Source organism: Sesamum indicum, linkage group LG3 (genome assembly GCF_000512975.1).
Source record: "Sesamum indicum cultivar Zhongzhi No. 13 linkage group LG3, S_indicum_v1.0, whole genome shotgun sequence".
In the NCBI taxonomy this organism is placed as follows: Eukaryota; Viridiplantae; Streptophyta; class Magnoliopsida; order Lamiales; family Pedaliaceae; genus Sesamum; species Sesamum indicum.
The window spans coordinates 14,261,348-14,280,165 of NC_026147.1; the positions used below are offsets into that span (position 1 = coordinate 14,261,348).

Consider the following 18,818-nt stretch of genomic DNA (forward strand, 5'->3'; position numbering starts at 1 on the left):
CAGATCATAATTGGTTTATCCCTCTTCCACGAGATCCAAACATTGTTCTTGAAGAACTCTCAACAATATCATGATCAGGTATCAGAAGTCAAATAAATGAAAAAGATGTCATCATAAATGATTCTTTTACATGTAAGCATACAATTTCCTCTAAGATCCTTTTTCTCCCCAAAAAATAAATAGTTGTCTAATACAGAACAGACAGTTCTTTAACTGTAATTTTTCAAGTTATAGAAAGACAAGCTTTTCTGGACATCAAAATCTGTTTTGGCTATTAACAAGCGTCATTAGCAGCTTGGAGGCCAGAAGCCCTCAAATCCACAATTCTGACAAGCTCGAACACGAACTTTACTTGTTCTCTGCACTTATATTTATACAAGACCAGATCTACTTCTCCCCACCGCCAAACATACCCATCATATCCTTAGCAGAACCCATTTGCTTCATCAAGTTCTGCAAGCCGCCCATCCCGCCAATCTGCTTCAGCATCTGTGGTGGCAGGACTTTACTCATGTGCTGAGCATTCATGTTTCGTGATAAGGCACTCATTTCTCCCTTCTTTGGTATCTTAAGTCCCTTCATCTTGCTCCAAATCTTGGCCAGCCGCTTGTACTCTTCCAACATTTCCATTACGTCCCTCACAGGACGACCGCACCCCCTAGCTATCCGCATGATTCGTGATTCATTCATGAGCTTGGGATTGGTGCTGTCCAGCTCTGCAATATTTACTTGTAAATTAGAGTACGGCCTTTAAACAATTAACTTATCAAACATTCAAGCAAATTACTTGGTAACAAACTTGCCTTCATTAGTCATTGAGTCCATCATTGTCATGTATCTTTTAATCTTTGCCTGGCTTTCTTTTTCACGGCCTTTCGGCATCAACTCTTGGCTAAATCCTGGAAGCATGGAGAATACCTACAAAAGAAAAAGTTGTCTAAGTAAACTATGCAACTACAGCAAAAATCTACTGCCTACCAACTCCACATGCACATGCACTATGCAACAGACACGAGGGAGTAATGGTAGCTGAAAACTATCACAAAATCAAATATAGCCATTAAAAAGATAGCTTATACCAATATCTCTTTCCCACTATGTACAATATAACTAACAGACACAAAACATTGGTAGTAGGAAAATAATCTGATATCTGTCATAAATCCATATTAAAAGCAAGAATCACACCGTCCATTAATTACCAGGCCTTCATTTACACAATTTCTGTTGCAAGTAATCCTTTCCAAGATTGTCCTTGTGCAGCAACATCAATATATAAGGCATTTTAACTTGTGAACCAAATTGAAGAAAAACATTTAACATGCTTGGAAAGATTATTCCGCATATTTCTCAATTGAAAATTGAAGCAAAAAAGTGCTGGGGAACTAAAAGACGGAGTGGTGTAGATTAACCAACAAAAATCATAGCATGATGGACTAACTAGAAAATAGAGCAAGTGGCTAGAAAATTCCATGGAAATAGGTAGGCAACTGACAGACCTGACCAATAGGACCCATTTTAAGGATATTCTGAAATTGCTCATACATAATCCTCAAAGTAAAGTTTCCTTCTGAAAGCTTCTGCAGGAGCTCAGGCTGCTGATCCATTGGAACAACTTCATGAATTTTGTCCATGAAACCAGACCAGTCACCCATGCCTATCAAAGCAGATAGAGAAACGTTAATGTTATTTATTTGAACAACAGGTGGTAAGCAAATTATCTCAACTATGATCAGAGTAGCAAACCTAAAAGACGGCTAACAAATGGTTTGACATCAAATACTTCAAACTCATCCATATGTTCACCCGTCCCAATAAATATGACTGGACTTTTTGTTGCTGCAACTCTGCAAATTGAGTAGAAAGATCAAACAGATAGCACACTACGGTGATTTTTGTATGCAATCCACGTAAGTATTCTGTATGTGAATGAAAACTTCAATGCATCTGCAAAACCAAAGCTACAACTGGAAAGATACTTCCAAACTTTGATGCCATCATTCCATCAGCCACATGTGCAACTTACTGCTGACACGCCTGGTTAAGGCTTATTTCCAATCATTACTTGCTTGTTTAACAATTTTTTAAGATATGAAGATGCATTCCATATTCCATGGATAGATGTCACTATAGTTGGAAGCCATAAAAGAGCTTAACAGAACAGGTACTTTTCTGTGTATCTAAATCCTTTCTGTAAATCAGCCTACTTTCATGCCTATCCTACATAATCAAGTGATGCAACCTATATATTTAAAGGTCAATGTTTTGAACCAGGAGTTTACTCAGATTCCTATCATTGTTGAATAGAAGATGGATAACCATATATCTTATCCAATCGCATCAGATACTCTCATAAACTTTTAACTCTCGGATCTCAGAATCGTGTCCATTTTCATCTTGAAAAGACTCGGCAATCTTTACCAGCAATAAATTAGATTCTCCTACCCCTGATACAATAAAAGAGGGGATGCCAGATGCCAAGTGAACTTCTCTAACCCTTCCAGGGTAGAGGCTGTGCCACCGCATATCAGGAGAGCTGGCGTGCATCAGTTTTGTTGCCACTCCATTTAACTTGAGAAATTCAATAAATTTGTTTTCTAAACTTACGCGCTCAGGGCGCCACCTCCCTTAGCATGCCCATCCATTTTAGTGACAATCACAGCTCCAACAGCAACACTTTGCTTGAATGCTTGGGCTTGATCAAAGGCAGCTTGACCAATACTGCTATCCATGACAAATATAACAAGATCTGGTTTCTGGAATATTTGAATGATAACATAATCATTAATAAGTAGAAACTCCAAAATAGGGGGAAAAAATACCAGGTAGTGAACAGAAATACGTACTGTTGCTTCAGAAACTTGACGCATTTCTTCAAAAAGAGCTGCTTCCTGCTTGTGACGTCCACTGGTATCTACAATTATGAGATCACAGTTTTCCTTCTTAAATCTTTCAACCCCTTCAACTGCAATCCTAACAGGATCTGACTCCGTGTAGCTGTTACAGAGTATATCAATTTACAATTCATAAGGGAAAACAAGATAATCTACAGTATACAACGGCAGCATCAAATAGGAATGAAAAAATTATCCATCCCACAAACTGAGAATGACTGCAAACTCTGTAAATTTGGATCAAAGATTTTTGAAAATATACATCGAAAATTATTCATTGTCCAAAGGAGATGTGGTGGGGATGTAGATGAAGTAACAAATTCTTTTTACCTACAAAATAGTCCACATAGAAAGGCCACATTCTTTTCATATCAGCATCCATGCTTTAGCGTATTCAAGTAAGCTTTATCCACAAGGGTAAAAAATCTAGATATGCTCTACAATAATTGATAGTAGATTGAATTAATATAAAATCAACTCCACATATTTTCCTGTAACACCAACTCAATGCACATTTAGACCAAATAAAAGCCAGCAAACAGGAGACATAGAGTATTCCCTGTGTATATCTCACAAAGTCACTTCCTAAAGTTGCCTTGATCTCCATTCAGTCTACAACCACACAAGGAAACAAAAGGAAAAAGATAGAAAATGCTGGAAATAGTCTCCTCGAGTAACACATTGCATACCAAGGAAAAGATAAACATAGCATATCTCCAACTTTGCTCATAACTCTCACAGTAGCAACTGTAAAAGAGTAATTATTTTGTCATCTAATCACATATTATTCGGTATTTTATGTACCCTTAATCCCCCCATCACCGACCGAACAGAAAGAACCCCTAAACAGGAAAAGGTCTAGCTATATTGATTTATCTTGATTCTTGGAGTCATTTGTGTGACTATATTGAAGTTCCATCACAATAACTTGGTCCTTCAGGAAAATTAATCCAAGATGGCAGGTAGGAGCATCTATTTACTCAGGAAAATAAATTTCATTAATAGTATGTATAATAAGGAGATTTTCACGACAACATTTTGTAGATCTAAGAAATAACTAATCCACAAATAATAGGGAAAAAAAGGGGTACCTTCCATAGAAAGGTATTTTAGCTTTAGTAGCATTCTGCTTCAACTGGTCAAAAGCACCAGCTCTGAATGTATCTGCACAAACCAGGGCAGGTTTCCAGCCCTTTTTTTGGTGGTAGTATGCGTATTTTGTACATGTCGTTGTTTTCCCCGATCCTAGAAAAAAGTATGCGTCAACAATTAATCCTTTCACTCAAAGATAAGAAGGAAGCCATGAGGATAAATCAACAACAATAGCATCTGTAGCTTTTATGCATATGCAATATCTCATTTTGAGTCCATTAAACGCACAATTCCAGAATATGAACGCCATTAACAAGATTATAGACTTTTCAGCCAGCAGAATGCCACATAAAATCCAAATAAAATGACTAACATGAAGTATCAACATCATGTCATCATAGCAGCTTACCTTGCAGACCAACAAACATTACAACACTAGTTTTTCCTTTTTTTGGAGTAAATGAAGGCTTCCCTGGATCCAATATCTTGCACAGCTCGTTAAAAATAGCCTACAAAAAGAGCAGAAAGCTTCTAACAAGAGTAGAGAAGTATGAATAGAGAAATCAGGACACACTTAATCAGCGCCCAATAACAGTACTACAGTAATTTGTGATAATCACACAACACACCAAAGCCGTAAAACGGTAATTTTAACATGAGCAGATACGATCACAAGCTCACATACTCATGCACGTGCCGTTCACATTCTTATATTCTAAGTGGCTTTAAGCAAACCAATTAGCTTATATATGACCAAGTACACGCAATACATAGATACTGAGATTGGGGCAAAATTCATGGGGATTTGAGACAGGTCTCAATGCTGGTATTTCTCAAACCAAAACTTCTAAGCAATTTTGAATATCTATACTCCTAATTAGTTAATGATTCATACAGAAAGAACATTTGAAAAATAGAATTCCCATGTTTGCTACAGAAACTTCCTTAGATTATGCAGTGAAACTTCCAAGATGGAAGAAGTTGAAAATGAGATTTTGCAATTATTTGGTGCTGCTTTTAATTCTTACAACCAATAATAATTTAAGGCCCCAATATTATTCTTCCGACCATCAAGTATCAATTATGCTCTCTATAGATTGAAGGACACTAATAGAGTTCCCAGCTAATTTTTTAGATATTCTTGTCCTAAATCACATTAGAAACCTCAACTTAGACTCTATACAATAGAATTCAAGCCTATATTTCTATACAATAGGATACAGAACTTAATTTCAGCAACCATCCTGCCATATCTAGTAACTGTTTTCCAACGAACAAAATGTTAGATTGAAAATCCCTCTAATTTTCTCTGATTTTTACCTGATAAAAAATCTTAAGGGGAAACAATAAGTGAACTACAATTTTTATTAGGAACCAACTGAAATTTATTTGGAACAAAAATAGAGCAAACCCAGTAAGTTTTCAGCAGCCTATATTACATATATATATATATATATATATATCATGTTAACATCTTTGGAAATGCTTTTCCCATGTCACTCTTACATCAAATTACACAATGCTTATAATGACCAGCAAGCAACAATCAAAATTATACTCTAAACTCCATCTACCATGACCAAGAGTTCAAGAAATTGGCATGTGAGAGCTGCACTCATCACATGCAACACAATTTTCAGAAAACTAAACCAATATAAGAAGTATCTTCAAATAGGAAACAACCCAACATCAGCAAGTCTTAGAAAATAACAAAAAAATTAGAAATTAATCAGATCAACAACAGTATCAAAATCCATATTCACACATGGGCAAGTCTATGGACAATCATAAATTTATAAATTTTCAATCTCAACAATTTATATTGTCCCACTCTGGGCTAATACTTAGAACAAAATGACTTCCCTCTTCTTTCTTCACAATCAAGAAAACAATAATTAAATCTACATGTACGAAACTATCACTCACAACCTCATCTTCTCACACTTAAAACCATCCACCTGTCAACTCAGAAACAGAAATCGAATTACGCTCCAATCCGTTTCTAATTCAATGCCATGACCCAACCCACCCCCAGAAACACAAGTCGGGGGAAAAAAAAAAAAGGGAAGCGCAAAATCCTCAAATTCTTGGCAAAATTTAACAAATAATCATAAATAGAAATCTCAAAAACAAAGCTAAGTAATTATTAAGCGAGACTCCTGTTTCATCATTCTAGCATATCCCCATTTTTCACTTTCCCAATTCATTAAAACAGACAGATAATTTCCTCATACCAAAATTCCAAATAACAAGATTTTTAATTCTGTTCATGCGTGCCAAACTAATCTCTCGGACTAAAATTTCTTCCACGCCCTCAATTCCTGAAGCAAATAGATAAGTAACGGTATAAAATTGCCCACCCAAATTGGACAAATCAACCGTCAAATAATAAACTTCCTCTATTCACCTGTTGAATTATCTTGCGCTTATTATGACCAGCGGCGAGATCATCAAGATTGACGATTTTCTTGATATTAGCCTGCATATCGCGGACGAGCTTGAACTGCACATCCGCTTGGAGAAGCGCGCGCGTGATCTCGTTGAGGCAATCATTGAGCACCTTCTCGTCAATAATCGTCGCATTGCTCATCTGCTGAAGAGCACGCGAAATGCTCCCCCCTAACTGCGCGAGCACCATCTTCGCTGATTCTTTGTAATTCTCACTGGACGGACTGAATTATGATTAGGGTTCGGACGGACGGGTTTGATGTAGAGAGGGTTCGCCGGAGAGGAGAGGTGGATTTGGAGAATCAAAGCTGTCTTCTGTGTGGTATAAACAACCGAAACGGCGTCGAACGGAAAATGGACCGCCTTTCAACACTTTGGACCAGAATATTACTTAAACATAGTACATTAAGCCCAAATCAACGTCAAGTAGCAAGCCCACTTCCTTTTTTGAGAGGGATAAATGCTAAATTATAATAAGCTTTTCCGGAATTTATTATAATTATAAATACTTTCTAAAACTACAAATATTTTAATAAATATACGAGTTGTAATAAGAGAATATTTATAATTTTTTTAAATATAATAAAGTATTTATAATTATGATAAATTTTATAAATATTTATTATAATATATCCTAAATAAAATTTATAAAATATTTAGCTAAATGATGGAAAAAAGATTGTGTAGAATAATGTAGTGCTTACTTTATATGATGAATTTTATGATCAATTATTGTAATTACATTGATGCCCTTAAATATCATTTTTGCCATTTTATTACTAAGCAAATTGTTATTCTCACAAAATAAATTTATAATGCATTTGGATTGATGGATTTGATAGGATACATATAGATTGATAGATTTGGATTTGAGAAAATAATTTAGCGAAAGGATTTCAAATGACACAATTTAAAATCCATCAATATTCAATAAACATAGTCCAAAATTAAAAATAAAGGATTTGAGTCCTTCAAATTTAAAATTATTTAAAAAAATTTACATAATTTATTAATAAAGATTTGAAATCAATAATCTCAAATCCTTCTATCTGAAAATGCAACCTTAAAATCAAAGGTCAAAGAGGAGTACCATTAAACAGCTTTGTCTCATCAATTGGGCTTTTTCCAAATTCTCACTATTTCTCATAATTGTTCAGCAAATATTACATTTCACGAAATCTGCATACACAAAGACAAACAGCCTGCAATCTGATCGAATATGTAAAATCATTATCTTCAAAAATGATGCAAGAAGTGAAGCCCCCGTGCACACAGAATTCCGTTACCTTAACTCCATCATAGTCCGTGATTGGAGTATAATAAGAGGAGCTTTTGTATAATAAAGAATGTTAAAATATTATGTTGATTTGACCACTTTCTATCCGAATTAGGTGGCACTCGCACTAAGCCAGATTGATGATCTAGAATCATTGTCGTCGATTGTTTAACAAATGAAAAGTTAAAATTTCGGTAAGTAGATGTATATAAATATGGATATTTGACCTTAAAAAATACTCTAGAGCCTACACTCTGTTTTTTAGAGAATATTTTTTATTTTTTCCCTCGATCTTGTATCTGATTATTTAAGTACCAAAGGTTTTAACTGAGGATTTCTTAATAAATCTAACATTTACTTATTTTCTTATATCCCAAACACTTATCCGAATTGAACTGTCTTGGGGCTCATTGCAATCTCTTACCTAAATCACAGATTATTATCTATGTATATGAAGAGAAGGAAATAGATGATCTCGGAGTTGGATGAAAAGCACAATAGTAAAATGCAATGAGGTAGGAGAGAAAAAAAATAGTGAATTTTAGGATATAATTATAAGAATACTGAAACAAATTATCCAAATTTTGAGGAAGGTTAGGATCATTTTGTGGTATCCACAAACCAACTAAACCAGAGAGGGGCCCAAGTAGCCCAAGTTGAGGACGAAGGACACTCAGGCCTAAGATTCCCCAACCACCATGAAAGCTCAACCACAGTCAAGCCCATGCAAACAGCCTCCTTAGGTCGCCAAGAGGGCATCCGCATCAACCCACGTTAGAGAGGTCAACCACGTGGTCGATATGGCTTCAACACCTTAGCATGGATATATGGCGCCTCCAGCCAAGAGCTTAGAGTACCGACCTTAAGATATTGAGATTCTAATTGCAAAAGAACATCGCCTCAACCACCTTGCCAAGGTCTCAAGGGTGCTCTTATCTGTAGAAGATGTCCCTATCCGAAGATGACAATCTTATCCGTAAAAGATCTCCTTGTCCGTAGGAGGCCGTCCTATCCTCGAAGAAGGCGGAATTCTAGAGAATAAGTACCCTTAGAGTTCATGAGCATCCAATCTTATTCCAGGAGATGGAAGAGGCTATCTATAAATTGCCTCAAAATCTCAAGTTGAACCACTGAAACGAGGAATTTTTCTCATAATAATTTCAACCGCACCTCCAAATGGTCTATCAGATCTAATGGGATAATAAACAAACCCTAAATGAAAGATCAGTCATTTTGTAAGTTGAGAAATAAAGTTGGACGTCAAAATGAAACCAATCAATTTGGAAGTTGAGGCCTTTCATGTTTGTTGTGCAAGAATATTTAGCTAGTTCACAAAAGGTCAAGCCCAAAGAACCTTGACTTGCTTATAGTGTATTTATAAGTTACCCGTCAACATGGCTTTTACATTGTTAAAGAAATCAAGCATAAAACCATCTTAATAAAAAATGATTCATTCTTACCGTACATAGGCATAAATATAGTTTTGCCCAGATAGACCAGAATAAATCTCTCGCAAAATAATACAACAAAAGCCATCCACGAAACCAGACTTCAGATTTGGACACTTTGGAGAATTCATTAGGGAACATGACGAGCATTTTACGTTATTTTTAAAAATTGTAAAAAGGTAGTCATGGACAAGACCACACTAGCTATTCTAGTTTCTTTTTAATGAGTTTCTCTTTGTTTTTGTAACATAGAAACTGTTGGATTAAAAAAATAAAAAAGGATAATGCGTTTGTGGGAATTTTAGGATCTTTTTGAACCGTCGTTAGAATGCACTGGATTTATGCACCCTACACATGGGCCGCCCCAAAGGAGAACCGTTCAGCCAACTGCAAGGTGCCAGAGAACTCTTGAGTTGCCTTATTTCGACTCCATCTGAATTTCTATCAATGTGGAAAGAAGGCCAAAGCTCCAGCATGAACAGAATTTTGAACACCAAAAGCAATAGCAGTGGGAAAGCCTCACAAATCCCCAGTCACAATACGAATAGGAACTTGGCAGCGCTGACCCATCAAGAAAACTGGCCAAATTTTGGCAATGCCAAGAGAAGCTTACATGCACAATTTCAGACAACGATCCAGTGGACTTATAACGGTGCTTGTTACACCACATGCCATCCTATGACAGCTGGGCTCTAACCAGGCTAGAAGAGAGACAAGCAAATATATCGAAGTAAAAACAGCCAACCCGTAGAAGCAAGAGAAAATCACAAGACAGCACCAAAAAGGAAGACACAAGCATAAATTACTTGCATAACTTTTGACATGACCCCAGTCCTTGAGGTAATGCTTCACATAAAGATCAAAGTTTTTACAACATGCATAACTTTTGTATTAAACATTTTGTGGCACAACCTATATAAAATCTAGCAGCAGCTATTGCAGCACACGAACTGACGATCACCTGAAATTTAGAATACATCTGGATGGAAACGTCCTGGGATGGAGTTGCTCTGCTGAGCCTGACGCAAATGCAAAGTCAACGCATAGTTGTTCACCTGCAGGAACAGCAATCCAGCCAAGAGATTTACTAGGTTATTATCTCAGATGGAGCTTAAACCTGTAAATTTTCTTCCAATTATTTATATGGGAATAGTAGTCGTATTTATATGCTTTTGCAGTCATCTCTTTTAATTGATCATGTAACTGACAAAATATAATGAGCGGAGTTGTAAGCAGCCAAGAACCAAATTCCCAAAGACAAAATCTATGTGAAGTTAATGCACCAACCTCAAGTGTTCGCAACTGCTCCTGATACAGAACCACCAACTGCTTCAGTTGCTGCACCTCTTGGGTTCTCTCATCATTCTCCTTTTGCCGTTCATGCTGGATGGCTACAGCACGTTTAAGGATGACATTATCTCGAAGAAGTGTCTCAATGTGTTCCTTCAGCATCACATTTTCCTAGAAGAATAAGAAGACAACTGTAAACACACAATATAGGATTGGACTCTTCGCTTCACAAGAAATAAATTCATGCTTTGCTGGTAGTGCAAAACCAACAACAATATTTTCTTCCGCTGACCACTTACGTACACCAAATTCAAAAACATATTTTCTCCATTAAGAAGAACTTAATATGTTTATTGCATAGTTCATGAAGTGGGCCAAGCGGCACATCACAAACTTCACCCACCATATCTGTCAAGGTACGATATATGTTCAAACTTGCAGCTTTCATTCAAATTGGACTGATTATAACAGCAAATCTTTCCAGCAGCATCTACTGCCATCTACAATTTTTTAACACTTTAAAATCAAATAGATAATTGAGGCAAAGAATGAATCCCAACCTTGTGAAAATTTTGAGCTGCCTCAACACTAGCCCGAGAGCTTATGGATTTCTCCAAACTCTCCAATACGCTGGCAGCACGGCCTCTTGCATCATCAATACTAGTAGCATGCATCATCTCCTTCACAAGCAAATCCACCCATTCCGCCCCATCTGAAGGCAGGTTGTTCTGGACCTGAGGCTCCTGCAGAGGAACTGTATCCCCACCTGTTGGCATTTCACCTGCCAGTTATGCATCATCATAGTTACCACATATGTCAAAATCTGCAATAAAAATAGAAAGCTAACAAGCATTTACGCAAGACCAGGTCAACAGTTGGGGTTGAGGACTAATTAGCAGTATGGTGAATAAGGACAACATACAATTTCCTCTAAGCATTATTGGCATAAACATCAAAACATTAAAACTAACTAGCAAAATTGGAAGCTTCTTCCAAAAACCATTCATCTGAGACCAAATAATGGCAAGTTAACTAACATGCCAGGTCATGAAACCTTTGGCATGCCGATCTTTTCACATGAACGTGCACTACTAACAAAGTATTTCTTTTGGTAGAGCTTCAAAGCTACTGTTAACCATTTTTTATGATATCCCAAAGGCACTTTGCTTCCAATCGGTAGAATAATTTTAGTCCTTACCCTCCCTCAACGAAATGCTGCTGTGCAGCTCGAAGCTTAGTTCAGACAGATCTGATGAATATATTATAGATGCAGAAGAATGTTCTCTATATTCAAACTGATCCAATCATCCATCCGCTAATTCCAGGGATCCTTATCTTTTATCTAATAGTTACCCGGTGAACCAGTCGTGGCTCTAAAACACTTGTCAAGATGGATAAACTCACGTAATAGAACTCTCGACATGAATTAATCCCATGTATGCAATTAGAGTAAGTCAACTGAATCATATATCAGAATAAATACATCAAATGTGCAATAATGAGACAGATATGGATGAAAAAACCTGTCTTAGAAAAACAGTGTAATAAATGAACCAGACAATTACAATGACACGCGTAGAAAACGACACGCGAGTAGGATAGAACCCCAAATATCAAGCTATGTATGCCCTTGTTTTGTCCATGCAATGTAAAGACATACCTTTTCCCATAATCTCATTTTCTTCAGCAGTGGAGTCTGAGTTGCCCTCTGAATATTGAAGACAAAGCTCGTGAAGGCTCTTAATAGCCAAATCCAAGTCATTTCCAGACTCTTCTAAAGCTTTCTCTAGAAGCTGAAATAGTTACGAAAATGATGAGATGGCAGTAAACTTCTTGAGCAAGGGGAAGCAGAAGAAAAATAATTTTAGCAAATTTATTTATGGAATAAAGTTAGCAAAAATAATCGCCAAAGCAGCAATCACAAAGGCCAACAACCAGGCAATTAAACAATAGAGTTATTTTTTTAAAAAGAACAGGTTTATGATCCCTGATAGTAACCAACAGCTGCAAAGGCATATGAGAATTCACCTTCCCGATCTGGAAAGCTATATGAGAATTCACCTCCCCAATCAAACAAATTTCAGCGGAGTTACCAATTCATATATAAATAAATTCATCTTATGCACAAGAGTAGAATTTGGCAATAAACGCTAAACCCTAGTGTCCAAGAAAACGCTAACTAAAATTAATCATCTCTAGTAGACAAACGAAATAGTCCATGAACAATTCAGGTCCACCGAGCCCTAATCTCCACAGAATTCATAAACCCAGCATAAAAGCTCCACATGAAGGGTAACATTTACCTGAAATTCCAAATCAGGAAACAAAGCCTTAAGCCGATCAACCGGACTCGCTTGTACCGGCGGCGAGTAAGTAAACCGGACCGGTGAAGTGGATGAAGAGCACCGGAACCTCTTGTAGGCCGGAGGCGATGCAGACGTCGGCGACGCCGCCGCGGATTCTGTTTCATCGAAGAACGATCTCTTTCCACACACTATTGCAGACATTATTATAATTATAATACTTTAAAAAAATTGATTTAGCTCAACAAATTTTATCTCTCACAGTCAGATTATTCGTTCTTCCGAAATTCAAGTAAAAAAAAGTATATCGAATCAGGAACTAAGGTTAGGGTTTTGAGGGATGCAATTGGAGATTCCAAGCTTTCCTTCGAGGTCGAGACGTACTTTTCTTCTATCTCCGCCTTTCTTTCTGGAGAAGCGTTTGGTTTCATTCGGCGGACGGAGGTATTTATAGCGGTTGGGAGTTGAGAAACTTCAACAGTTTGCACGCGCCTCGTAGAGCGTAGATACTCATTATAATCGCCTTACCACCGATCCGCGATTTAAAGTTCACGCCAATAATCTGGCAAGAATCGCATTTGAACATGTGGTTCAAATTTAACAAAATGTTTTTCAGTATTTATTTTTTTAAATACAGCAATGTCTCTAAAATAAATAGTAAATTATTATAGTATTCGATATATAGTATAACAATATTTCGAAATCAATCAACGACTTGAGATGAAATAAAAGAATAAAATCTTTTTCGAATTAAAAAGTTAAAAGATTGACATTGTACCATCAACATAAAACATTCAAATTTATAAATACATTATGTGTATAAAATTGTTATTATTTGTATATAAAATATAATATTAATCAAGGCCCCATTTAGCACGAGTCTAATTCAAAGGCAATTTTACGTTGATTCTTCAGCATGATTATGTTTGCAAACGTGTAAACATAAAACTCATATTCAGCTGTAAATCTTGAAACAAATTTTGATCATTTTTATAAAAAAAATTACATATGCATATATGTATTATTCAAATCAAATTTGCTCAAATTTAATTAATCACACTGTAAGTGTCAAATAGACCAAATTTATTGTTCAAATCAAATTGGCGTGGATCCACTAAGGCCTTGTTTACTCACCTGCAATACACGGGATATCCGCCTTAATCGGGGTATGTTTATAGAATCACCTTTATCTCAGGGAGTGTAAGTGTAATTCTTCAAAGCACAGAGGTGGTTTGTGTATATAATCATCCAAACATACATGGATGATTTACGTAAACAAATAATAGATCATGGAATGTAAACATAGTGAATGAATTGAATTTGATCGAACTGGGTCCAATTTTTCATATTTATGTATTTTAAAACTAGTTAATTTATATCCAATATGTTTCATAAAATTTAGGATAATTACACTCTTTTTCCCTGAAGTTTGGTAGATTTCTTGTGATTTGAGAAATTACATCTAAGACCCGTAAGATTTGTTTTCGTCTTACAAATAAGTTATTTTGTTTGTCAAAATTCATCGAATTTGCCGATATTAACAAAAAAACAGAAAAAAAAAATTTATATTCCCCCCGATTGACTTATTACTGACTTATTGCAGGCCAAATAAATCTTTTTATAATCAAATTACTCTCAGACGTCTTCACGCATTAATGCATGTGAGGAGATATATTTTCACCATTATAAGAGTAGTGTAATCTGAAAAAAAAAATTGACCTGCATTAAATTAGTAATAAGTCAATCGAGGATAAATATCAGTTTTTATGCAATTTTTTTGTTAATATCAGTGAATTCAGTAAATTCTAACCAAAATAAGACTTATTTGTTTGACGGAAGCAAACTTTAAGAATGTTAGATGTAATTTTTCAAATTACAAAGAGTTTATGTGTAACTATACCAAATTTTAGGAGATGATAGTGTAATTATCTTAAAATTTATGAACACATGAAACCTAATGCACTATGCACCAAACTGATAAAATGTAATTTTAATACACAAATTGAGTACAAGGGAGGAACTAAACCTCGTAGAAAAGAAAACGTAAATGGCCGAGAAAAAACTATTTCCGCCGAGAAGTTCTGGCTAAGTTGATCGAAAGCAAAGGATGGATGAGACGTGGGACACAAATATCGACAGAACTCTTTGCATGACCACTCTTTATATGCAATGCCGGTAAAATTCGACAGAACTCCCCCCACAAACTCATGAGCTGTCAGCATCCGCTTCACACAATGTACTTGTCTCAAGTCCCCTCCGGCTCTGATATGAGCAGAAATGAAATTGAGATGTCAGACGAAGTTGCTTAAAGACTATTTTGCAGTAAATTTTCATTTGTGACAAGTTATAATTGTGAGTCGAGCAATAATATCTAGGATGCCCGACGGACAGAAAGATTAGGACATAAGTGCGTCTGAGGTACCAGAAATTGAAGTTCTATTGACGAGGTTCCACCAAGACATATAATGGTTTTGCATCCAACAATCGCCGTCCCTGTAAAAGAAGAGACAATGTGTTATGTTACCAGAATCGAACTTACTTCTGGAGAAAACATAACATAAAAAGATTTATCAGCTGCACTTCCAAAGATGAGTAGATCAGAACAGCGTTTCCCATGTTAAGACAAGTACCATCATATGAAGTTCGGGCGCTTGACTATTTATTACTGCTTATGTATCCATAAGCCCAGTCTGTTCATTCATTACATTTTAGTTCTTTCGAATCCTATGGTGTCTGCCCAACAAGTCCAATGATTGATCATGTTACAATAGAACAACAATGTCACTAGGAGTAGAATCATTGTAGTTACCTTTACCTCTGGCAATCCAATAACACATGCACACTCGATAACCTCAGCACCGACACATTCTAGACAAATAAGAACCATCAAAGTGAGTCTGAAGCAATATGTATCATAATGATTCGAAATGGAAACAACATTAACAATTTTGGGACCTCACCCAAAAGCCTTATGGCAGCAGAGAGGGTCCCTCCCGTTGCCACTAAATCATCGACTACCAATGCACGTTCGCCTTGTTTTACAGCACCCACTCGCATTTCCAAACAATCACTACCGTATTCGAGCTCGTATGCTTCAGAAATAACTTCACCTGGACAAATACAAAATCCATAATGTTCATACACTAGACAAAGCAAATGCATATGAATCTCTATAGCAATAGCAGTTCCTGTTTAAGAACTTCACAACTTAAATAAAGCCAACTTCTGGATTTTGTATTCGGGCTATTGAATTGGCTACAAAGTTACCAATTTTCACCAAAATCATGTCTTATAAGGCTAGAACACCAAAATTTCAAGTCAAAATAGAAACTTTTACCAGGCAGCTTCCCCGGTTTACGCAGAGGGACAAATTTGGCACCGATTGCCAACGCAATTGGAGGGGCAAATATAAAGCCTCTCGCTTCGACACCTACGACAAGATTCAGCCAAAAGCACGTCGAGTAAGCATTGTACCACCCCTAATCACTCTGATTAAAAGTTGGCAAAAAGTTAAGCTGGTTGCCCAGTACAACTTTTGTAATCAAGAGTTAACTTATAAAGGCAAGAAAACGAAATTCCTTTTCCACCCAAACTTGTCTGAAATAATCTTTCCAGACAGATACGTAAAGTTCAATCAAATTCAAGAAAAGTGCAGAACCTTGGAGAAGAACAACCCGGTTCATATTATTACAACAACTACAGGGTAAGAAAGAACAGAGTACCAGCAACAACAGAGATGCCCATGTCCCTGTATCTCTCCACAAAGATATCAACAGTGTGCTTGAAGACCTTGTGATCAGAGACAAGTGTTGTAATGTCCTGAAACATGATACCTGCCCAAGACAACCAAAAAGGTACAAGAATACACAATATTAAACACAACCCAACAACATATATTTCAGAAATTCTAGTCCAGTTTTGTCGGACCTGAACTAATTATGCCTCAAATGCAATACGCAATAAAACGTTGGATTGGTGTATAATTAAAAAAATAAATATATAATCACACAACAAGTATATCAAACTTGCTAATTTTTCAATAAATTTCTCCAAAGACTTGTCAACCACAACATCAAACATGCACAGACACAAAAATTTCAACTCAAAAAGTGTGTACAAGTGACAGAAAAAATGAAAGTCTAAAAGACTAAATCTTTGTGTAAAAAACCTGGTTTGGGGAAGTTGGGCACAACGCTAATGGCATCAGAAATGGCCTTTAATCTTGGGTCACCCCTTAAACCATTCTCTGCTGCAAACATCTTTTCTCTTTTCACTATTTCTTGATTTTTGCTCTGTGTTCTTGTTATCTCTCGGGGTGAGGAGTGAGAAAAGAGTGGAAGAGAGGGAGAGAGAGAGAGAAGTTGTAATTGGTGTATTATTAAAGACTGTATCTTGGGGGTTGGTGGCAAAAGCTCCACTGAGGAAGATCCAAGTGCTCACTGCTCCTATTATTTATACATCAACCCTTTTTTTTAATTATTTTTCCTTTTCTTTTAACACTTTTTTGTTCTTGGGGATATACTATTTTAATTTTTTGTATTTACTGAGAAAAGGCTGGCATCCGATGCTTTTGGTGGGAACTGGGAACTGGGAACTTGAAGGCGTTATTGCTTATGCATGGCAATGGATCCGGATCCACGTAAATATGGGTTTCATTTGTGTGAACCCTGGCCCGAGTTTCGGGCCGAATTTGTCCCGCACTCAAATTTGAATATAATAATTATTATTAATAATTTATTTATTTTTAAAATTTAGTAATTTTTAGTATTTATTCACTCATTCACATATTTAAAAATGAGTATGAATGATATCTGTATTTTGAATAATTAATAATGTATTTTGCTTATATTTCATACACTATGTATTAAATATTTAGTGGTTATGACAATTAAATTTTAAAAAATAATATTTATAAAAGAAAAACATGTGAATTGATCAGTTAGCAAGTATAGACATTCCCATTTTTTTTATTCTTCTACATGAGTCATGCCAGATAATTTAATTTAAGAAAATATTTATTATTAGAAAATTTGGCATAACAACCGAGGCAAGGTGGGTTTTTATATGAGATGGATCTGAGTTTGGGTTCTATCAAAATGAAGTGGGGCGGGTCTCAAATATACCTGTGTTTTATGTCTCGATTTTTTAAGTGTTGATAGATGAATTTGTCTTATTTTGTATTATTGTGGATATTTTTATTTTTTACTTGTTAAAAACAATGATGCATTGATATTTATGATGAATATATTAATTTAATTTTATATTAAAATACTTAATTGTTTTAGTAAAAGAATAAAGGCCAAAATCAATATATTGTTTCATCCTCGATTTTCAATAACTTGTTTATTTATATGTATTTTTATGGAAAATTATTTTAATAACATTCCCTTTTAGACCATCACTTTTTTATAATATATATTTACATACATGGAAATTGTTTTCAATCATTAATTCTATAGTCTAATTATATATTTTTGTTATAATATTTGACATGACATCAGTAATAATTTTAACTCAATAAAAGATATAACTATTTAATGTCATTTAGATAAAAATAATAATAATAATAATTTGAAATTACTAATAATAAAAATATAATTTTATTAATTAATTGAAATATACTTTCATTTTCACATAAAAATTTATATAAAATTGACAATTGAGAGAATGCCAAATGTACATTTTTGGAAATATTTTATAAGGTATTATGAGTCTTAATGTAGAACTAAAATTTTTCCAACAGATATCTGAAAATTTCAAAAATAAGTTTTTTTTTTTTTTTTTGCTAGAAAAGAATGTTCTAGATTTTTTGTATTCTTTTATGTATACAATATTTTAAGACTTTGATTACATTTATTATAAAATAAAAGGATAATTACATGGCCCTCCATTGAGATTTTGTGTAATTATACGTAAATATCTGTGATTCAAAAAATTATATTTAGTTACTCTGTTTTCGTCTAAAAAACTAATTTATCTGTTAGACAAAATTTATAAAATTTGTTAATATCTCTAATTAGTTTATTACTGATTTATTATAAATTAAATATATTTTTTATGATCAAAT

The 18,818-nt window shown here is 35.2% G+C and overlaps 3 protein-coding genes across 3 annotated transcripts; all 3 read right to left on the minus strand.

Annotated features, from left to right (window-relative positions):
- Positions 69-6,788, minus strand: LOC105158367 (signal recognition particle 54 kDa protein 2). The gene is made up of 9 exons (XM_011075109.2): positions 6,394-6,788; positions 4,396-4,495; positions 3,986-4,139; positions 2,847-2,997; positions 2,608-2,756; positions 1,747-1,847; positions 1,500-1,657; positions 804-918; positions 69-716 (listed from the first exon to the last, which is right to left on the minus strand). Exons 1-9 carry the CDS (start codon positions 6,622-6,624, stop codon positions 388-390), a joined length of 1,488 nt encoding a protein of 495 aa, XP_011073411.1. The 5' UTR covers positions 6,625-6,788; the 3' UTR covers positions 69-387.
- On the minus strand, positions 9,944-13,178 carry LOC105158368. Its single transcript, XM_011075110.2, has 5 exons — positions 12,752-13,178; positions 12,109-12,241; positions 11,009-11,229; positions 10,446-10,619; positions 9,944-10,213 (listed from the first exon to the last, which is right to left on the minus strand). Exons 1-5 carry the CDS (start codon positions 12,953-12,955, stop codon positions 10,127-10,129), a joined length of 819 nt encoding a protein of 272 aa, XP_011073412.1. The 5' UTR covers positions 12,956-13,178; the 3' UTR covers positions 9,944-10,126.
- Positions 14,884-17,155, minus strand: LOC105158369 (adenine phosphoribosyltransferase 5). Its single transcript, XM_011075111.2, has 7 exons — positions 16,920-17,155; positions 16,474-16,584; positions 16,089-16,181; positions 15,712-15,861; positions 15,561-15,619; positions 15,174-15,244; positions 14,884-15,013 (listed from the first exon to the last, which is right to left on the minus strand). Exons 1-6 carry the CDS (start codon positions 17,008-17,010, stop codon positions 15,188-15,190), a joined length of 561 nt encoding a protein of 186 aa, XP_011073413.1. The 5' UTR covers positions 17,011-17,155; the 3' UTR covers positions 14,884-15,013; positions 15,174-15,187.